General features: G+C 42.7%; 1 protein-coding gene across 5 annotated transcripts in view; it reads right to left on the reverse strand.

The window, feature by feature from the left end:
* CYP20A1 (cytochrome P450 family 20 subfamily A member 1) overlaps positions 1-21,766 on the reverse strand; it is an 81,730-nt gene extending 59,964 nt beyond the window's left edge. For 2 of the 5 annotated variants that reach the window (XR_010341422.1, XM_064373139.1), the window contains exons 1-4: positions 21,622-21,764; positions 14,565-14,614; positions 13,530-13,696; positions 10,173-10,315 (exon numbers count right to left, since the gene is read on the reverse strand). Coding sequence is in view for 4 of the 5 variants with exons in the window: in XM_064373139.1 (XP_064229209.1) it covers positions 10,173-10,315; positions 13,530-13,696; positions 14,565-14,614; positions 21,622-21,693 (432 nt within the window). In the remaining variant the exon portion in view is untranslated. Of the gene's footprint in view, positions 1-3,155; positions 3,291-10,172; positions 10,316-13,529; positions 13,697-14,564; positions 14,615-20,525; positions 20,618-21,621 lie in introns of those variants that run through there. The other 3 variants (XM_064373141.1, XM_064373140.1, XM_064373142.1) reach the window with 3 other exon arrangements.
* Between the last annotated feature and the right edge of the window lie 1,799 nt (positions 21,767-23,565).

Here is a 23,565-nt window from a genome sequence, read left to right on the forward strand (position 1 = left end):
AAGGTATGTTCTCTACCATTAGTGCTATTAAGCTAGAAATCAATACAAAATAGATAACTAGAAAAATTTTACCTTTCTGGAATTTAATCACTATACTTGTATATAATTCTTGAGCTAAAGAAGAAACCACAATGGAAACTAGAAACTATTCTGAACCAAATGATAATGGAAATACAGCACATCAAAACTTGTATACAACAGAAATATAGAGGGAAATGTATAGATTTAAATTAATATATTGGTAAGGAAAGGGCTGTTTATTAATAATCTAAGCATCCATCTCAAGAAATTAGAAAAATAGCAAATTAAAACCAACGAAAGTTGAAGGAAGGAAATAAACATAAGAGTATAAACAAAATTAGAAAACAATATATAAAGAAAAAAGTTGGTTCATGTTAAAAAAATTAATAAAATTCAAAGACATTGTATCAGTTACAAACGTATTGCCCCTGACCTATAAATTCATTCTTTTTGCCTTGCTGTTAAAATAGACTTGCAGTTCTGGTATGGTGGTGTACATCTGTAATCCCAACACTTTGGGAGGCTGAGGCAAGAGGATCACTTGAGACCAGAAGTTTGAGACCAGAATGAACAAGATAGTGAGACCACCATCTCTAATTAAAAAAAAATAATAATAATATAAAAATCAACTTGGGTCCTTTACATATTTTTCCTATGCCATCTGGCATGATGTTAAGCTTTCCCAATATAAGGTGCTAGAGAGACATTTGTAAGAAGAGTTTTGCCTCCTGGTTCCCCTGTGCTCGTCATAGAGCAGGCCACTGTGATGTCTGAAGCTTTCCAGTGTCAGGGTCCTGCAGTGCACTGAAAAGCAGTCAGCAGCTTCCCCCGTCAGCCCTCCCCTTGGTTGCTTTTTATAGGAGATGTCCTCCAACCCCTGCAGCACCTGCTGCAGCATGGAGTGGCTAGCAGCTTACCCTGCCAACTCCCCCAAAAAGTTGTACCTCAGGTGAGACACCTCTCCATGAACAGCTTTCCCCACCACCTTAGAGGACAGCATACTAGGGGATAAATTTCCAACCAGGTCCAAATGGCAGATTTCCAGCAAGTTTTGCTAATGTGGCACCACAGCAACCTCTCTGCCATTCATAGCAGCTGTGGCTCCTCCAATAAGCCTGAATCTGAGTCCTGTGGAAGAGGGATCTTTTAAGTGCCCTTCTGTCTTGGCCCTGGGGTTTGTGACTGTTACTTATATCTGCTATTCTTTTTTTTTTGAGACAAAGGAGCCCAGAAACTACAGGATGTAGTATGCAGTGATCATGCTACTGCACTCCAGCCAAGGCTGGAGTGATGACTACACACTACATCCTGTAGCTCCTGGGCTCAAGGGATCCTCCCATCCTCCTGCCTTGCCTCCTGAGTAGCTGGAACTATGGGCATGCACTACCATACTCAGCTAATACATTTTTTTAAAATTTTTGTTTGTAGAGACAGGGTCTTACCATTTTGCCCAGGATGGTCTTAAATTCCTGAACTCAAGCAATCCTCCCACCTCAGCCTCTCTTAAGTGCTGGGATTATAAGCTAAGTAACTGTGCCCAGCTGTAGTCCTATATTCTTCAGAGTTCTCTTTAGAGTAGTCCCTATTATAGTTTTTTATTTTTAAATTATTTATTAATTATTATTATTTTTTGAGATGGAGTCCAGCTCTGTCGCCCAGGCTTGAGTGCAGTGGCGCAATCTTGGCTCACTGCAACCTCTGCCTCAAACTCTTAACCTCAGGTGAATTGCCTGGCTCAGCCTTCCAAAGTGCTGGGATTACAGGTGTGAGCCACTGCACCTGGCCCCTTTCAGTTTCTGAATCTTCAGTATATATTTTTTTGAGATGGAGTTTCACTCTTGTTGCTCAAGGTGGAGTGCAATGGGTGATCTCCGCCTCCCAGGTTCAAGCGATTCTCCTGCCTCAGCCTCCTGAGTAGTTGGCATTACAGGCACGTGCTACCAGGCCCAGCTAATTTCTGATATTTTTAGCAGAAACGGGGTTTCACCATGTTAGCCAGACTGTTTTCGAACTCTTGACCTCAGGTGATCTGCCCGCCTTGGCCTCCCAAAGTGCAGGGATTACAGGCGTGAGGCACCACGCCCAGCCAATCTTCACTATATTGAATGGGAATTCCAATGAGCTTCATTTGATAGTTAGTTCAGTATTACGTATTAACTTACTATTGGTAACAATGTCCAAATACAGGATAAATGCTTTCCTTTCCTAATGGACTTCTTTTAAGAACAGCTCTTCAAATGTTGTCTTGTGTGATATATGTACATTTACCTGAAATAACTATCTAGTTGTTGAATAACAGTAATGTTATCTATGCTGGAGTATTCTATCAGCTACATTTTAATGATATATAAATCACATGCATATGATGTATAAACTGAAAGGCCCAACAAATATATGCTACTAATCTTGCATCCTAAATAACTGTATGATCATTTATAGATGTCTTCAGAACGTCCACATTAAAACGCTACAGTAATTTCAACTAACATAAAATTGTAATCACAGAAAAATAAAGCTCAAGATAAAATTCTACCTGGAGGCAGGCTTACAATTTAACAGATAAGATTATGGAGTCGTTTAGTAATTATTCCATAATTATTTTGAAATTATTAGAATCATAGAGAAGCAAGTGATTTTAATTCCACCTTGTATTAGGATATTATTAACTTCAATATTAAAGAAGGTTTTTAAAAATTAGTCAAGCAAAAGCAAGAGTATATCCCAGGGGAGCAGAACCAAGCTAGAGAGGCAAGATAGCCTTGTGGTTAAATATATAAACTCTGGACTCAGACTGACTGGAATTAATTCCTAATCCTACTACTTATTTACTAGCTGTATGACCTTGGACAAGCTACTCAACCACTCTATGCTTCATTTTCTTCATCTTTAAAAAGGGGTAAATTTGTAATACCTACCTATAAAGTTCTTGTGAAGATTAAATGAGTTAATGTTAAGTTATTAAACCAGTTAACTCAGTAATTTTGGCAATTAATATTCTTACTAAACTGTCAAGCAGATTCTGGACAACAGTCATAACTTCTACAATCCGGAAATACCTGTTTAAGCAGAATTTAGCCCAAAAGTCAAAGGAAAATATGGGACTGAGGCACACAGAAGAGAGAAGTTACACTCACAGAATTAAAGTGTAGGTTTACACACATTCTTGAAGCAAAGATGTCCAGGGCAGGAAGAAGTCAAACTCATGAGATGAGGTTAAGAGGATAAGAGCCCATTAGAGGATTTAGTAAGAATAGGAACTCAGATCTGGACTGAAAAAAAAAAAAAAAAAAAAAAAAAGCCGAAATGTTTATCATGGCAATATGACGCATATAACTCATTTTAAGGTGATAACTCTGGGAAATAGCAAATAGCATTGTTTTACCTGGTCTTAAAGAAACCATTGGTAGGGAGAAGAAGGATGCTCCAAGAATAGCACTCTTTAAATGTTCTTACTGGTCAATCGTTTAATAGTGATTTCTGACTGTACTAGACCATTCTTACCTTGCTATAAACAAATACCTGGGACTCGGTTATTGATTGATTGATTGATTGAGACGGAATCTCACACTGTCACCTAGATTGGAGTGCAGTGGTGGAATCTCGGCTCTCTGCAACTTCTGCCTCCCGGGTTCAAGCAATTCTTCTGCCTCAGCCTCCTTAGTAGCTGGGACTACAGGCACGTACCACCACGCCCAGCTAATTTTTGTATTTTTAGTAGAGACAGGATTTCACCATATTGGCCTGGTTGGTCTTGAACTCCTGACCTCATGATCGGCCCACCTCAGCCTCCCAAAGTGCTGGGATTGCAAGCGTGCACCACCACGCCCAGCTGAGACTGGGTAATTTATAAAGAAAGCATGGTGCCAGGTATCTACCTGGCTTCTGATAAGGCCTCAGGAAGGTTATAATCATGGCAGAAGGCAAAGGGGAGGTAGCAGATCACGTGACAAAAGCAGGAGCAAAAGAGAAGAGGGATGTACCACACACTTTCAAACACGATCTCACAAGAATTCACTCACTATCATAAGAATAGCACCAAGCCATGAGGACTCCACTCCTTTGATCCAATCACCTTCCACCAAGCCCCACCCCCAACATTGGGGATTACAGTTCGACATGAGATTTGGGCAGGGACAAATATTCAAACTATATCACTGACTAATGCCTAAATTAAGTACCTGGCTTGTACTATGGGGTTGACAATATAAACCTAAAGTAAATTTCTCACCTAAGGACACAGTCTATGAACTAAAACTTAAAAACCACCTCAATTTGCTTCTGAATGGGTAGGAGGATAAAACAATGGAATATGGAACAAGAGAAAAGATCGAAAGTTTGGAAAACACAGCCTGTGATAAAAGATTAAAGCAGTTAGAATTACTTAGTTTGAAGCAGAGAAGACAAAATAATTAAGGCTTTTAACAATAATATTACTGAAAAGGAAAAAGGTGCTTTTATCATGATTGAAAGCAAAGCAAAGAGAAATGGGCAAAATTCCTGGAGATACACAATTAAATACAAAAATATTTCTCACTGACAAATGTTAAATATTTAAGTAGAACAGGAAGATTCGGACTGGTGAGTGCTTAAATAGAGGCAACATAACTGCCTCCAGGGAGGACAACGAGAGGTAACAGGAACAGCTACGGCAAACAAAAAGCAGGCATCCTGAGAGGTTCAGAGAACATGATGTGTGCACCACCAGTATAGAAACTTGAGATACAAAACAGGAATGGTAACAATGAGAGAATGGGAATTTGGGTACACAAGGCTCCTGATAGCCCTGTGAGTATTGGCTATCAGTTACAGATGGAAGCTGGAAAAGACAGAAACTAATCAGTAGCAACCACAGGTAAAGAAAGGTCTTGTTCAGTTGGTTTTTAGAAGCAGAAGTGTGCAGAGCAGAACCAATATATTAATTAATGCTTATATTGGACTGAGTCAGTCTCAAGTCTTAAATGGAAAGCGTGAGTTTCAACTAGAACTTCCATATGGGAAAAATGGCATTCAACATTTACCAACTTTATATATATTTTAAAATGGGGTCCTGCTATGTTGCCCAGGCAGGAGTGCAGTGACTATTTACAGGCACAGTTATCACTCACTATACCCTTGAACTCCTGGGCTGATGTGATCCTTCCACCTAGCTTCCTGAATAGTTGGGACTACAGGCATGTGCCACTATGCCCAGCTTCCAAATGTAATTTTTAAAAGTGGATACTGTAAAGGCCTGTGAGGCACAGTGGCTCACACCTGTAATCGCAGTGCTTCAGGAGTCTGAGGCAGGAGGATCACTTGAGACCAGGATTTTAAGAGTAGCCTAGGAAACATAGTGCGACCACATCTCTACATAAAAACACAAAAATTAGCTGGGCATGGTGGCGTGTGCCTCTGGTCCTAGCTACTCAGGAGGCTGAGACAGAAGGATCCCTTCAGATCAGGTATTTGATGCTGCAGTGAGCTATACTCATGCCACTGCACTTGAGCCTGGGCAACAGTGCAAGACCTTGACAAAAAAAAAAAAACAAAAAAGATACGCAATTTACCCTGATGTAATTATTACGCATTGTATGCCTGTAGCAAAATATCTCGTGTGCCCCACAAATATATACATCTACTAAGTAACCACAAATTTTTTTTTGAGACAAGAGAGTCTCACATTGTCGCCCAGGCTGGTGTGCAGTGGCAGGATCTCAGCTCGCTGCAACCTCCGCCTCCCATGTTCAAGCAATTCTCCTGCCTCAGCCTTCTGTGAAGCTAGGATTACAGGTGCTAATTTTTTGTATTTTTAGTAGAGACAGGGTTTCACTATGTTGGCCAGGCTGGTCTTGAACTCCTGACCTCGTGATCCACCCGCCTCAGCCTCCCAGTGCTGGGATTACAGGCATAAGCCACTGCACCCAGCAAAAATTTTTTTAATGGCATACTCGTAAGAAGCTACCAGGTATTTAAATACGAAAATGCTTACAATGTGTAGTCAGAACATTTTCATAAAGAATGAACAAAGTTATGGAAGAGGAAAAGGAAAATAAACCCAAACTGACCAAATGGATTTTATTTTATTTTTTGAGACAGGGTCTTACTCTGCCACACAGGCTGGAATGCAGTGGTGCAAACTTGGCTCACTGAAACCCCCGCCTCCCAGGCTCAATCGATCCTCCCACCTCACACTCCCGAGTAGCTGGGACCACAGGCATACACCACTATGCCCGGCTAATTTTTGTCTTTTTTTTTTTTTTTTTGTAGAGACAGGGTTTCATCATGGGAGGCTGAAGTGGGTAAACTGCTTGAGACCAGGAGTTTGAGACCAGCCTGGGTGACATGGTAAGACCCCATCTCTATGTGAAACATTTCTAAAAGAAAAAAAGAAAAAAATTCGGTCGGCATAGTGGCTCACGCCTGTAATCCCAGAACTTTGGGAGGCCAAGGTAGGCGGATCACGAGGTCAGGAGATCAAGATCATCCAGGCCAACATGGTGAAATCCTGTATCTACTAAAATACCAGAAGTTAGCCCTGTGTGGCCGTGTGCGCCTGTAGTCCCAACTACTTGGGAGGCTGAGGCGGGGGAATCACTCGAACCTGGGAGGTAGAGGTTGCAGTGAGCCGAGATCACACCACTGCACTCCAGCCTGGGCGACAGAGCAGGACTCAGTCTCAAAAAAAAAAAAAAAGAAAAAAATCATCTTAATTTTGTGTAAATATATCCAGTTGTTACAGAAGTTTAGAAACGGTACGTAGAGGAAAGCATACTTAACTAAATTGGAGACTGGAGTAGAAGTTAGCCAGGCAGGGCTGGGAAAAATGTTTCAGAGGAGAAAAAAGAAAGAATAGAACTATGGAAGTAAGAGAGGAGTCAAAGAATTCAGGAACTTTAAGTTATAAGTATTCATTCACTGATTTAATAAATATTGATTGGGGGCCTGCTTTCTAACAACAGTCAAGTACACAGCAGTAATCAAAATAGACTAGTCCCTACCTTCATGGAACACACACTTAAGTGAGGGAGACAGACACTCAAGGGATTACAAATAGAGTTACGGCTGGGCCCAATGGCTCACACCTGTAATCCCACCACTTGGGAGGCTGAGGAGGGTGGAACACCTGAGGCTAGGCGTTTGAGACCAAACTGGCTAACATGGTGAAACCCTGTCTCTACTAAAAATACAAATATTAGCTGGGAGTGGTGGTGTGCACCTGTAATCCCAGCTACTTGGGAGGTTGAGGGAGAATCACTTGAACCCAGGAAGTGGAGGTTGCAGTGAGCCAAGATGGCACCACTGCACTCCAGCCTGGGCAACAAAGCAATACTCCACCTCAAATAAATAAGTAAGTAAATAAATAAATAAAAAGAATTACAAAGTGGGAAAAGTGTTGTAAAGAAAAGGCACGGGGTGCTATGATAGCATCTAAAAGGGGAACCTGGCCGAGTGCAGTGGCTCATGCTTGCAATCCCAGAACTTTGGGAAACTGAGATGGGAGGAACACTTGAGGCCATGAGTTCAAGACCAGCCTAGGAAATTTAATGAGACACACATCTTTACAAAAAATTTAAAAAAACAACTAGCCAGACACGGTGGCACATCCCTGTAGTCCCAGCTACTCACGAGGCTGAGGTGGGAGGATCCCATGAGCCCAGGAATTTGAGGCTACAGTGAGCTATGATCAAGTCACTGCACTCCAGCCTAGGCAACACAGCAAGATTCTGTCTTAAAAAATAAAAATGAAATAAATAAAAGGGGGATCTATCTAGCAATGTGGGATGATCAGCGATGGCTTCCCTGGGGAAGTGACATTTAAACTAGGAGCTGAAAAATGAACACACATTAGCTAGGTGTATGGATGACTGGAGGTGCATTCCAGGAAAAGGGAATAGCATAGAAAGGCCCTGAGATAGGGGAGAACAGGGTATATCTGAAGAATTAAAAGAAAACAAGTGAGGCCTCTCCTGCCTCAGCCTCCTGAGTAGCTGGGATCATAGGCATGCGCCACCATGCCTGGCTAATTTCTCTATTTTAGTAGAGAGGGGGTTTCACCATGTTGGCTGGGATGGTCTCGATCTCTTGACCTCTTGATCCGCCTATCTCAGCCTCCCAAAATGCTGGGATTACAGGCATGAGCCACTGCGCCTGGCCATCCATATGTTTTAAAGTAAAAAAAGCATATAAAACTGTACATACTGTATAATCTCAACAATACATATTTCTATAGTAAAATTAGTGGTGACTTCCTTAAACTGTTAGATCTTGCTATTTTCTACAGCAACCATATATTACTTTCATAAATTACACTAATTTTAAATAAACGAATTAGCTTTGCCCAGAAGGAAGGATTCTTTAAGATTTAAAATCAGGAGAAAAAACAAAGGACTGGGATGGATAGAGTTTGTTAGTGGGGGAATAGGAGAGTGATGGAGTTCACATGGAAGGGACTCTATAATCTCAGCAAAGCAGGAGGCAAGGACATCTGTAGCAAGCAAAGGGGTTGGATATGACTAGCAATATTACAGTGAGGCTGAAGGTCTGGAATAGTGCCATGCGGATTCAGAGAACTGTCAGAAGCACACAGGGCTCAGCTAAGAATCTTTAGGGACAAAAAAGGCAATGATATGGATTAGTATTGTTGTTCGAAAAATTTGCAATCATCTGTAGAATTTCTTAAAAATGTTAGGTCTTGACCAGGCGCAGTGGCTCACACCTATACTCCGAGCAACTTGGGAGGCCGAGGCAGGTGGATCACCTGAGGTCAGGAGTTCGAGACTAGCCTGGCCACCATGGTGAAACCCTGTCTCTACTAAAATAGAAAAATTAGCCAGGCATGGTGGCACGTGCCTGTAATCCCAGCTACTTGGGAGGCTGAGGCAGGAGAATCGCTTGAACCCAGGAGGCAAAGATTGAAGTGAGGCAAGATCGTGATACCGCACTCCAGACTGGGCAACAAGAGTGAGACACAGTCTCAAAAAAAAAAAAAGTCAGGTCCCTCTCCCAGTGATTTAGTATGTCAAAGTAGAGGCCCAATAATCTGTATTTTTTTTTCTTTCTTTTTAGACAGTCTTGCTCTGTCACCCAGGCTGGAGTGCAGTGGCGCAATCTCGGCTTACTGCAACCTCTGCCTCCTGGGTTCAAGTGATACTCCTGTCTCTGCCTCCTGAGTAGCTGGGACTACAGGTGTATGCAGCTACATGGCTAATTTTTTGTATTTTAGTAGAGATGGGGTTTCACTGTGTTGCCCAGACTGGTTGCAAACTCCTGAGCTTAGGCAATCCAACCGCCTTGGCCTCCCATAGTGCTGGGATTACAGGCGTGAGCCACCATGCCTGACCAATAATATGCATTTTTATAAGAGGAATTGTTTCAGATAGCCTCAGAATATGTTTTGGGAAATGCTAGCTTAAGAGTCCAGACTGACTGTAGTGAGCCATAATCCAGCCACTGCCCTCCAGCCTGCGTGACAAAGTGAGATCCTGTCTCAAAAAATATATATACAGATGGCTGGACAGAGTGGCTTACACCTGTAATTCTAATACTTTGGGGGGCCTAAGTGGGTGGATCACTTGAGGTTAGGAGTTCGAGACCACCTTGGCCAACATGGCGAAACCCCCGTCTCTACTAAAAATACAAAAATTAGCCAGGCATAGTGGTGTGCGCCTATAATCCCAGCTACTAGGGAGGTTGAGGCACGAGAATTGCTTGAACCTTGGAGGTGGAGATTGCAGTGAGCCAAGATCACACCACTGTACTCCAGCCTGGGCAACAGAGCAAGACTCTGTCTCAGAAAAAAATAAAATAAATAAATATATATATATATATATACACACACACACACACACACACATACATATACACACACACACACATGTATATACACACACACATACATATATATATATACAGAAAACTTCCTTAAGGTGCTCTCTACTCTCATCATTTCAACTTATACAGTGAGTCTAGATGTCAAGATTTTTGTTTCCTTTTCTTTTTTGGGTATGTGTATTTTGTTATTGTTGTTGTTTTTAATTTCAGGAGAATAAAATTAGCTTAGACAGACACGAAAGAAAAGAGTAGCAAAAACAGGACACACCAATACTAAAAAAAAAAAAAAAATACTATTATTTATGTTGTAGAACACAATACCGAACTACTTATCACCTTACCTTTAGAAGGAGAGCAAAGTTACTCTTCAGAGAATTAGTCACGCCATTTTCATACAATTTTTTCCTCATGTGATTTTCACTCACACTGCCACCACCAGATTGATACCTTAATAATGACTTCAGCATGGTTTCAAAAGGGTCCACTGAAACAAATTAAATATTTCTGTATCAAAATAATCACTCAAAAAGATTTCCTGTAAGAGAACAAGTGATTAGGGAGGTAAAGGATTATAGCTGAAAGCATGGCAATTGTTTTTCATAATTCCCTTAACTGTTTTAATTTTTCATATATTTATTTTTTTTTTTTTTTGAGACAGAGTTTTGCTCTTCTCACCTAGGCTAGAGTGCAGTGTTGTGATCTGGGCTCACTGCAAACTCTGCCTCTTGCATTCAAGTGATTCTCCTGACTCAGCCTCCCGAGTAGCTGGGATTACAGGCACCTGCCACCCTGCTCAGCTAATTTTTGTATTTTTAGTAGAGAGGGGGTTTTACTATGTTGGCCAGGCTGGTCTCGAACTCCTGACCTCAGGTGATCCGCCCACTTCAGCCTACCAAAGTACTGGGATTACAGGCGTGAGCCACCACACCTGGCCTATTTTTTCTTATTAGTTTTTATGTACTATATATATTTAACATATTGGTGGTAAATTGCTTTTCCATTTCTCTTTTAAATTTTGTCACGGTGCCTTTTTATTTAACAAAAATATGGTAATCAATTACTATACATCAGGTGTAACAATGTGTGGTCAACATTTTCCCATCTCTTTCTTACTTTCTCAAGGTGATTTTGACTTTGTTTTTTAAATCACAGAGTCTCAATGTGTCTCCCAGACTGGTCTTCAACTCTTGAGTTCAAGTGATCCTCCCACCTCAGCTTCCTGAGTAGCTGAGACTACAGGTATGTGCTACTGCATCCTTTCAAGGTGTTTGTTATTGTACTAAACTTTTCCACATTTTTATGTAGATAGGTTTATTTAACTTGTGTTTTATAGCTCCTAGATCTTTTTTTTTTTTTTTAATAGAGACAGAGTTTCACCATATTGGTCAGGCTGGTCTTGAACTCCTGACCTCAGGTGATCCACCAGCCTCGGCCTCCCAAAGTGCTGGGATTACAGGCATGAGCCACCGCGCCCGGCTATAGCTCCTAGATCTTATACCATTGTAAGAAAAGGTTGATCTACATTCTCCCCAACCAAAGAGAAAAAATTTAATATTTAACCAAGTTTTCTTGTATTACCTTTATGACCTGATATTTTAATCATCTAGAATTTATTTAGATATTAGGAATAAGGCAGACGCCAGGTGCAATGGCTCACACTTGTATTCCCAGTATTTTGCGGGGCAGAGGTAGGAGAATTGCTTGAGTCTAGGAGTTGGAGGCCACCCTGGGCAACGTGATGAGACCTCATCTCCACTAAAAAGTAGAAAAAAAATTAGCCAGGCATGGGGGTGCATGCCTATAGTCCCACCTACTCAAAGGCTGAGGTTGGAGGATCACTTGAGCCCAGGAGTTGTAGGTTATACAGTGAGCTATAATAGTACCACTGCACTCTAGCCTGGGCAAAAGAGGGAGAAAAAAAAATAACAAATAAGGCATGGATTGAGATTTATTTTTTCCAAATCTAACTAATATTCCCAAAACCATTTATTACTTTTCTCTTTTGTCATAAAATGCTATCTTTATCATATACATTTGGTTTGTATTCTGAACTATCTACTCGATTACACGTGTTTGTCTAGCCCTACCACAGTATGAGGTTTTTTTTTTGTTTTTTGTTTTTTTGAGACGGAATCTCTCTCTGTCACCCAGGCTGGAGTACAGTGGCTCGATCTTAGCTCACTGCAACCTCTGCCTTCTGGGTTCAAGAGATTCTCCTGCCTCAGCCTCCCAAGTAGCTGGGATTACAGGCGTGCATCACTAGGCCTGGCTAATTTTTGTATTTTTAGTAGAGACAGGGTTTCACCAGGTTGGCCAGGCTGGTCTCCAACTCCTGACCTCAGGTGATCCACCTGCCTCGGCCTCCCAAAGTCTTTTTTTTTTTTTTTTTTAAAGCGACAGGGTCTTGCTCTGTCCCCTGGTTGCCTGGCTACAGTAGAGTCCTGCAACCTTGGCTCAATGCAGCCTCAACCTCCTGAACTCAAGCGATCCTCCTACCTCAGCCTCCCAAGTAGCTAGGTCTACAGGCACACACATCACATCTGGCTAATTTTTGTATTTTTTTGCAGAGATGAGGTCTCACTATGTTGCCCAGACTGATCTTGAACTCCTGGGCTCAAGTGATCCTCCCATCTAGGCCTCCCAAAGTGTTGGGATTACAGGTGTGAGCCACTGTGCCTGGCCAGTACAAGATTCTTTAATCTAGCTTTATAATATACCATACTAACTGAAAATCCAAGTATTTCCCTCATTAATATTCTTTTTTTTTTTTTTTGAGATGGAATCTCTGTTGCCTAGGCTGGAGTGCAGTGGTGTGATCTCAGCTCACTGCCACCTCCACCTCCTGGGTTCAAGCTATTATTCTGCCTCAGCCTCCTGAGTAGCTGAGACTATAGGTGTGCATTACCATGCTCGGCTAATTTTTGTATTTTTAGTAGAGATGGGGTTTCACCATGTTGGCCAGGATGGTCTTGATCTCCTGACCTCACGATCAACCCACCTCAGCCTCCTAAAGCGCTGGGATTACAGGCATGAGCCAAGTGCCTAGCCCATTAATATTCTTTCTAAGATTATTTCTTGGCTTATCATGTATATTTACTCTTCCAGATGTACCTTGCAACTATTTTTTCAGGGTCCCAAAAAAATCCTGCTGGAATTTACACTGAGATTTTATCACAAACAGTTATCACACAATTATTTAAAATACTATCTTAAATGAGGTAATAAAACTGCAGCACAGTGCTTAGCACATAGTACAAAGCACTCAATAAATGTTGACTATTCCTATCCAAGAACAATGTATATATACAGTTCTTTATTTATAAACATTCATTCTTTTAAATTTAATTTAATTTTCTTTTTTGAGACAAGTCTTGCTCTGTCGCCTAGGCTGGAGTACAGTGGCACAATCTTGGCTCACTGAAGCCTCTGCCTCCCGGGTTCAAGAGATTCTCATGCCTCAGCCTCCTGAGTAGCTGGGATTACAGGCATGTGCCACCACACCTGGCTAGTTTTTGTATTTTTAGTAGAGACGGGGTTTTGCCATATTGGTCAGCCTGGTCTCAAACTCCTGGCCTCAAGTGATCCACCTGCCTCAGCCTGCAAAGTGCTGGGATTACAGGCAGGAGCCACCAGACCTGGCCTAAACATTCATTCTTAAAAGGTAAGGATCAGGTAATTAGAAAGAAAAGTAAACTTACATGTCTTATTGGGGTTGATATGTTGCTTCAGTACATCAACAGTGCCCAAACTAACCACAAGGCGCCCACCAAACCAGAAGGAGACCACAGGCCCGTATCTCTCATGCAAATTAACCAGGAACTCGTGCAAACTTCCACTATTCACAATATCTGGAAGATTACCGTCTCTGACAAAAGAGCAATATTTGATAAAATAATTAGTTTAGCTTGGAAAAATCAGAAAAACAATAGTTGACTCTGAATTAACTGTGTCAATAAATGAGAACAAAGGTTCATGAAATTCAAATTACTGCAAAATCCAAAACTCAATTATATTTGCCTTCTTACTATGTTTCTATAGTTATATTTGAATATGGATTTGTCTGCTATTTTAAGAATTCTTAACACTTCATACCAAATAAAAAAGTTCCACAGGAACATCTGACTTAGATACCGGAAAGCTATCCAACTTAGCTACCCAGCACCTAACTCTGAGATAACAATGGACATCATCAGCTGATGAAAATCATCAGATCAGCTATGGCAATCTTTTCCTTCTTTCCTTTTATCTTAATTCTCTTTTTAGCTTTCTCTGGCAAGGGAAAGTGAAAGCAATGAAATATTTTGATTTACACGACCCTCTTTTCTGTTCTTAACAAAGTTTAGGTTAAGTGCCAAGGTAACTTTAGGGCAATCAAAGGAATTGGATAAGATGACTAATCTAAAAATATGGTTTATCATATATATTTGGTTTGTCTTCTGAACTACCTACTCTATTCCATCTGTCTGCCCAGTCCTACCACAAAAAAAACCTTAGTTTTCTATTTATTTATTTATTTATTTTTAGAAACAGGGTCTGGCTCTGTTGCCTAGACTGGAGTACAGTGGCATAATCATAGCTCACTGCAGCATTAAACTCCTGGCCTCAAGTGATCCTCCACCTCAACCTCCTCAGTAGCTGGCAAGAGCTACTGTGATTAGCTAAAAACATGGTTTAGTCTTGATATCAATAATGAAGAATTGACTCTACTTGATTCCAAGAAAATAATTACTCACTTTTCTTCAGTTGGAGTAATCCCTGGAATTCCTGCAGCTTGTCTGGAAGCCTTATGGGGAAAAAATAGTTTATAATAATGAATTATTATATATCCCATAAGTCAAATGTGTTTCACCAAGACATCTGCAGGACCTTAAATAATAGCTTTTTTTTTTTTTTTGAGATGTAGTATTGCTCTGTTGCCAGGATGGAATACAATGGTGTGATCTCAGCTCACTGCAACCTCTACCTCCTGGGTTCAAGTGACTCCCCTGCCTCAGCCTCCAAATAAGCTGGAACTACAGGCGTGTGCCACCACACCCAGCTAATTTTTATATTTTAGTTGAGATGGGGTTTCACCATGTTGGCCAGGATGGTCTCCATCTCTTGACCTTGTGATCCAGCAGCCTCAGCCTCTTGAAGTGCTGGGATTAGAGGCATGAGCCACTGTGCCCGGCCTAAATAATGGCTTTCCAATTAAGCTGAATCTAAGAAATTATTTCTATATTAAAATATTTTTAAAAAGGGGTTCTTTGCATAGGAAATAATTTCCATGTCCTTTGCAGGGATATGGATGGAGCTGGAGGCCATTATCCTTAGCAAACTAACACAGGTACAGAAAACCAAATATTACATGTTCTCACTTAGAAGTGGGAGCTAAACAATGAGAATACATGAACACATAGAGGGGAAATAATACACACTGGGGACTTTCAGAGGGTGAGAGGATTAGGAATAACAACTAATGGGTACTAGGCTTAATAATTATCTGGGTGATGAAATTATCTGTACAATAAACCCCCATGATACAAGTTTACCTATGTAACAAACCTAGATTTGCATCCCTGAACTTAAAAGTTTAAAAAAAAAAAAAGAATGATTTCATTCAGGATATTATTCTTCCTGTGTCAATTAAACTAAGGTATTTGAAGAATTTAATATAACTTTACATCAAGTAACATATATCAAGTACATTTTTCTTTGTTTTCTCTGTTCTGAGTTTACATATGGTCCCAGCTGGCCTGGCTTTACAAAAAAAAAAAAAAAAAAATTAAGGTTCATGCTTCTAATAGTTTCATTATGATGATGTAAGAAACAGAAGAAAATTCCTGTGCTGGGCCGGGCACAGTGGCTCATACCTGTAGTCCCAGCACTTTGGGAGGCTGAGGTGGATGATCACTTGAGGTGAGGAGTTCAAGACCAGCCTGACAAACATGGTGACCCTGTCTCTACTAAAAGTACAAAAATTAGCTGGGCATGGTGGTACATTCCTATAGTCCCAGCTACTCAGGAGGCTGAGGCATGAAAATCACTTGAACCTGGGAGGCAGAGGTTGCAGTGAGCTGTGACTGCACCACTGCACTCCAGCCTGGGTGACAGAGTGGGACTCTGTCTCAAAAGAAAAAAAAAAGGAAACAGAAAACTGCTGTGCTGGAGCCATTTTCTTGAGTTGGTAGGAAGTTAGATTTAGTACAGGAGTGAAAAGATGGGGAAGCATTTAATTGGGAGCATAGACAATTCATAGTAATAGGAGGGAAGGTGAAATATAAGGGCACAAACTTAGGCAGATAGGCAGGGTGGTGTGGAAGTTAGCTTGGGATTGGTTTTATTTTTTCAATGAAATAGGCCAGGTGTGGTGGCTCACATCTGTAATCCCAGTACTTTGGGAGACCAAGGCAGGCTGATCATTTGAGTCCAGGAGTTTGAGAACAGCTTGGGCAACATGGCAAAACCCCATCTCTCTGAAAAACACAAAAAATTAGCTGGGTGCAGTGGCCAGTGCTGTAATCCTAGCTACTAGGGAGGCTGAGGCAGGAGGATCACTTGAGCCTGGGAAGTCAAGGCTACAGCAAGCCAAGGTCACACCATTGCACTCCAGCCTAGGAGACAAAGTGAGACCCCATCTCAAAAAAAAGAGGCCAGGCACAGTGACTCATGCCTGTAATCCCAACACTTTGGGAGGCTGAGGCGAGCAGATAACTTTAGGTCAGGAGTTCAAAACCAGCCTGGCCAACATGGTGAAACTGCCTCTCTACTAAAAATAGAAAAATTAGCAGGGCATGGTGGTAGGCACCTGTAATCCCAGATACTCAGGAGGCTGAGGCAGAAGAATTGCTTGAGCTCAGTAGGCATAGGTTGCCGTGAGCTGAGATAGCGTCACTTCACTCCAGCCTAGGAGGCTTTGTCTAAAAAAAGGGCCAGGCAAGGTGGCTCACGCCTGTAATCCCAGCACTTTGGGAGGCCGAGGTGGGCGGATCATGAGGTCAGGAGTTCAAGACCATCTTGGCTAATATGGTGAAACCCTGTCTCTACTAAAAATACAAAAAATCAGCCGGGCGTGGTGGCACGCACCTGTAGTCCCAGCTACCCGGGAAGCTGAGCCAGGAGAATCACCTGAACCCAGGAGGCAGAGGCTGCAATGAGCCAAGATCATGCCACTGCACTCTAGTCTGGGCAACAAAGCAAGACTCCATCTCAAAAAAAAAAAAAAAAAAAAAAGAGGCCAGGTGCGGTGGCTCTGGCCTGTAATCCCAGCACTTTGGGAGACAGAGGCAGGCAAATCACAAGGTCAGGAGATCAAGAACATCTTGGCCAACATGGTAAAACCCCATCTCTACTAAAAATACCAAAATTAGTCAGGCATGGTGGCGTGTGCCTGTAGTCCCACTACTCTGGAGGCTGAGGCAAGAGAATTGCTTGAACCCAGGAGGCAGAGGTTGCAGTGAGCCGAGATCACTTCACTGCACTCCAACCTGGGCAACAGAGTGAAATTCCATCTCAAAAAAGAAAAGAAATAGAGGCGAGACGGATTATGAGGTCAGGAATTTGAGACTAGCTTTGTCAACATAGTAAAACCCTGTCTCTACTAAAAATACAAAAATTAGCCAGGTAGTCCCAGCTAATTGGGAGACTGAGGTAGGAGAATCACTTGAACCTGGGAGGCAGAGGTTGCAGTGAGCCGAGACCATGCCATTGCACTCCAGCCTGGTTGCAGCTGGAGTGAGACCCCAGATCAAAAAAAAAGAAAAAGAACAAGATTATTAGTTATTGGTGAAGACAGGCGATTTAAAGACAGGGAAGGAGTGAAAAGTTATCTAGAGGATTAGGTGAGTGAATGCACCAAGTGATTTCCAGACACCTCACTTAAGGTTCATAAATTTAAAATGAGACTAGTAAGTATGGCTGTGTTCTTTTCTGCCTGCATGGTTTTTGTTTTTCAGCTGTGTGGGTTTAGGGGCATAATTGACAGAGCACTGAATTTAATGAGAATTGGGGTTTTCTAGATGATTATGACAAAGGGATACAGCGCAAAGGAGTTGAAGGTATATGCAAAAGAGTGGTTACAGTAACAGACCATGGAACCTAAGCTTTTTTTTTTTTTGGAGACAGGGTCTTGCTCTGTCACCCACTGGAGTGCAGTGGCGCACTCTTGGCTTACTGCAGCTTCGATCTCCCAGGCTCAAGTGATCCTCCTATCTCAGCCTCTTAAGTAGCTGGGACCAGGGACCACAGATGCTCACCACCATGCCTAATTTTTTATTTTCATTGTTTTTAGAGACAGGGTCTTACTATAATACTGAGGCTAGTCTCAAACTACTAAGTTCAAGCAATCCTCCCACCTCATTCTCCCGAAGTGCTGGGATTACAGGCTTGAATCACTGTGCTGGCCATAAGCTTCTTACATCATCAGTTTTTTCTTCATGACTTGACAGCCCTCATCAGTACAATGTAATTTCTCCTACCTCTTTTTTTTTTTTTTAACATAAATGACTTGATGGAAATTTCTCCTACCTTAAGAGTCCCTTCACCTCACTTCCCTCTCTAGTTACCAGCCCCCTTTATTACAAAACTCTAAAGAGCTGTCTATACTTGATAACTCTGAATCCACACCATTTAGGTTCATCACCCCAATTACACTGAAACTGTTCTTTTTAAGATTACAAATGTTGCAGTGGTTCATGCCTGTAATCCCAGATCATGGAAGGCTGAGGCAGGAGGATCACTTCAGCCCAGAAGTTTAAGACCAGCCTGAGCAACATAGTGGAGCCCCATTTCTATAAAAAATTTAAAAATTAGGCTGGGTGCAGTGGCTCACACCTGTAATCCCAGTGCTTTGGGAGGCCAAGGCAAGAAGATCACTTGAGGTCAGGAGTTCAAGACCAGCCTAGCCAACATGGTAAAATCTTGCCTCTACTAAAAATATAAAAAATTAGCGAGGCGTGGTGGTGTGTGCCTGTAGTCCCAGCTACTTGAGAGGCTGGGGCATTAGAATCACTTGAATCTGGGAGACAGAGGCTGCAGTGAGCCGAGATCTTGCCACTGCACTCCAGCCTGGGCGACAGAGCGAGACTCCACATCAAAAAATAAAAAATAAAAATTTAAAAATAAGCCAGGTGTGGTGGCATGCGCATGTAGTCCCAACAACTTGAGAAGCTAAGGTGGGAGGATCGCATGGGGCCAGGAGTTTGAGGTTACGATGAACTATGATGGCACCACTACATCCAGCCTGGTCAAGAAGTGAGACTCTGTCTCTTAAACAAAACAAAACAAAACAAAAATTACCAATATCATTAAATTCTTAGGCCTTAACTTGACCTATCTGCAGTATTTGACTTAGCTGATTATCCTCTTCCACTTAAAACCATCTGGCTTCCTTCTATTTTATGTAGTTCTGCTCCTCAGTCTCCTTTGCTGGCTCCTCTTTTTCTCCTCAATCATTAACACTGGAGAATCCAGGGTACAGTCCCTGGACCTCTTCTCTCCTGTATCTAAATCATCTGGGAGATTGCAACCAGTTCTCCTAGCTTTAAATACCATATATACACTGATAGCTCCCAAATACATATCTTCAGCCTGGACTTTTCCCATAAACTCGACATATATTCAGTTACTCCTCAACATCTCCACTTGGATGTCTAACAGGCATCTCAAAACTAGCCTACCCAGAACCAACTCCTAATCTCTATAAATCCTCACTACCTCTCACCAAAATAAAACTAAAGAATAACCAGCAACAACAAAACCCCTGATCTTCCCTGGAATTAATCCATCCTTCCAGAAACCAGGCTAAAAATAACTGGTATTTTCCTTGATGCCACTCTTTCACATTTCACATCCAATCCACTGGGAAATCCCACTGGCATTATCTTCACAATGACTAGTTTTCACTATCTCTGCCACTACTACCAAGATCCAAGATGAAGTAATACCCTCCTAACTCCTCTCTTTGCTTCCATCTTTACCTGGAGACCCATAAGTCTATTTTTGACTTAGCAACCAGAATGATTCTTTTAAAATTTACCTAATAAGATTAAATTTTAGTTCTATCCAATTTCAAATGCCATTCATCTGCTGAAATCCTCCAGTGGCACAAAGCAAAGGTCCATAAAAAAAGCCTTACAAGCCATTTAAAATCTGTCCTTCACCCCCATCTCTCTGACTTTCTTTCCTCTGGTCTCTTCCTACACTGTAACCACACTCGTCCCCTTGCTTTCCAGGAACACATCAGGCGTGTCTACCTCTGAGGGACTGCATTTGCTGCTCCCTCGACCCGGAACGCTTTCTCAGATACCTGAATGGCTTGCACCTTCACCTTCTTCGAGTCTCTGCTCCAATGTCTCCTTAGCTCTTGGCCATTCTACTTTAAAATAACAATCTACCTATCCCCAACTTTATTTCTACCCACAATCCTTTGTTACTTGTTTCTATTGTCTGTCCCCCTACTTTAGAAAATAAATTCCAAGTGTCAGGAGTTTTCTGTCCAGTTTGTTCACAGCTGGATTCCCAGCACATGGAATGGTAACTGGCACATATCTAGTGGCAAGAATAAACAGTGTGCTTCTATGAGCTGATCAAAGAAGAATATTATTTTAAAATCACCAAAAGTTCAAGAACCACTAAAATTGTTTAGTTTCTCAGAAAATAAGATTTCAGGAAGTCCCTGATTGTGCAGTTGCAAGATTCCAGTCTTAGCCATTTACCTGCTCAGAAAAGAACATTTAAGAAGATGTATGGTCAATTCCAGCAGTTCAATTTTCACTGTAACTTTTCAACTTTCACTGTAAAACCACCACCTTGCTTTGTAGAACGGTTTTATTTTTCTTTTTTCTTTGAGACGGAGTCTCGCTCTGTCGCCAGGCTGGAGTGCAATGGCGCGATCTCGCCTCACTGCAATCTCTGCCTCTCAGGTTCAAGCGATTCTCCTGCCTCGGCCTCCCGAGTAGCTGGGATTACAGGCACATGCCAGCACACCCAGATAATTTTTCTATTTTTAGTAGAGAGAGGGTTTCACCATGTTGGCCAGGATTGTCTCGATCTCCTGACCTTGTGATCTAACCGCCTCGGCCTCCCAAAGTGTGTAGAACAGGTTTTAAAGACGGCTCCTCAACCATCACCGGTTTTGTTTTCAGACCCTCCCTCTCTGGCTGATGGAGGCCAGTGGAGAGAATGGGAGGCTCGGAGAAGCAGCAGCGGCCGAGGAAAGCGCACACTCGAACCAGCAGCGCGGTGCTCTCCCCGGGAGGAGCATTTGTCCCCAAGCCCCTCAGAGGAGCAAGACCCGGACCTCGAGCACTTTGGATTTCAGTCAGGATAGATCGATGGACAGATGGAAAGGCGAACAACAGAAGTACTGGAGAATCAAGAAAGGAGAAAAAAGTGGCACGCCCTGGAGTTTCCTCTCGGACACACTGGGAAATGTAATTTGTGTTTGTCGGAGTTACTGCCAAAAAGCCGCCCAAAGTACTTGAGAGCCGCCTTAGAGAGTGGTGCTGGGTGCCCGTCAAGGTGAGGCCCGCCCGCGGCGACGCGGGCTTTTCTTCGGCAGCTGTACGCCCGCCCGAATCGCCGCCAGAAGGGTAGCGGGGCAGTCCGCGTTGCTCACCGCGCTCGCCAGGCGCGCCCGGAGGGGTGTCACGTGACTCCGGGTGCGGTCCCCGAGCGGAAGCCCTGTAAGGAACCTGAGCCCTTCCCTCAGGCCCGCCCCCTGCACTCCGCAGCGGGCAGGTCGGCCTGTATGTGGGTGATAGAGAGGCCGGGGCAGCGCCCGAGGCCCCAGAGAACCAAGATGATGCTTACCGGGTAGAGGTAGAGCACTGCTCCCACCAACGCCAGCAAGAAGGTGACGGCGAAGATCGCGAAGTCCAACATGGTTCTTCCGCCCAGGGAGCCACGTCTCGGATCTGCCGCTCCGGCAGCAGCGCCTCACCCTAGCCCAACTTAAGGTATTAGCCTGTGGGCGGGGGCACCCCGCGACACCCGCGAGCCAACAGGCCGCCGGGGGCGTGACCGAGGCCTGCGGCCGGCGCCAGCAGAAAAAGCAATGGATCGCCGAGGAGCCCGGGAGCAGGCTCCTGTGCGCAGCAGGCAGAGGCTGAGGCCGCCCAGCGCTAGCCTCCACCCCAAGGCGGGGATTGCGGTGCATATGATTTCAGAATACGCCCACGACTTGGGACCTAGTTGCTGGCGAAAGCAGACCCCAGGTTCCTGATAAAAGTTAGGAGTTAGCAGTGCTCTGTCCGCCGAATGGATTCAGAATTAAAACCTCTAAACCAATGGTTTTCGAAGAGTGGTTCTCGGACCAGCATCAGCATCGCCCGGGAACTCATTAGAGATGCAGATTATCGATGCCGGGCGCGGTGGCTCCACCTGTCCCAGCACCTCGGGAGGCTGAAGCAGGAGGATCGACACCAGAGTGGGCATCATAGCGAGACCCCCGTCTCTACAAAAAAAAAAAAAGAAAAAGAAGAAGATTCAAATTAGCCGGGCGTGGTGGCTCACTCCTGTGGCCCTGCCTACACCGGAGGTTGAGGCTGGAGGATCGCTTGAGCCGGGGAGGCGCAGGCTATGCACCACTGTACTCCAACCTGGTCGACAGGGCAAGACCCTCTCAAAAAACAAAAGAAATGCGAATTCTCGATCCCAAACTAGACCTACTGAATCAAACACTCGGGGGCGGGGTGAGGGGCGTACAACAATCTGTTTTAACAAAGCCTTCCCGGGGGGACGCTGTTACATAAATTTGAGTAAAAACCACCACTGATCTAACAGGGCAGGGAAGTGACTGGGAGTAAAACAAGAGTAGATACTCCTTGTTTTGCAGAATTTCTGTCTGAAGTACTAGTAAATGTGGTTCTTTGACACTTTCTGGTGAGCGGAGGCTGTACACTGTTCAGATTTCCTTGCTGTTAGTTCTGACTTTCGGTAAATTGCTTGAGTTTTCTAAGCTTCCATTTTCTTCTATGTAAAACAGTGAAAATAATACCACACGGAGTTGCCTGTAGGTTAAATTACATATTTTATGAAAAGCACTTACACAGCTGGCAAAACCGAGTAGGTGCCATCTACTTCAGTATTTGGCATTTGTTGCCATGGGCATAAAATATCCTAGGACTCCTATTTTGTATGGCTCAGAAGTTTTGACATGGCTAATGAAATACAAGGCAAGGCCTGCTACTTACTTACTAGTGCTCCTTTTAGTGAAAGCGTCCTAAAAGTATGTATAGATTTTATAGCTTTAACAATATAAAATGTCAAGCACAGGAAGCAATTTGGCAAGAGAAATTCCAGATTGCATTTTACAGCTTATATGATAAATGACTATTACATAAGCAGGAAACATACCTCATTGAAAATGCCAACTCTTTTGGCATCTATAGCAAATATAATGAAACATGCTATTTAATATTTCACTTGCAGAAATTGTATTTTTAAGTCTTTCTCTGCATATAAATGTGCTTTAAACTGTCATATGTTCAAGTTTCATTTTTAAGTCTCTTGTTTGGAATTTTAAAGATATTTCTTGTCAAACTGATGTTCCCAACAGGTTTTCAAAACAGTAAGCATAAGAGTTTTTGTTTTGTTTTTTTGTGTTTTTTATTTTTATTTTTTTTTATTTATTTATTTTTTTGAGACAGTCTCGCTCTGCAGCCCAGGTTGGAGTGCAGTGGTGAGATCTCAGCTCACTGCAACCTCTGCCTCCTGGGTCCCAGTTTATACTCCCTAAAAGCATTTTAGTACTCC

Source organism: Aotus nancymaae, unplaced genomic scaffold, assembly GCF_030222135.1.
Source record: "Aotus nancymaae isolate 86718 unplaced genomic scaffold, 86718_ANA_hifiasm-v0.15.2.pri h1tg000008l, whole genome shotgun sequence".
Lineage (NCBI taxonomy): Eukaryota > Metazoa > Chordata > Mammalia > Primates > Aotidae > Aotus > Aotus nancymaae.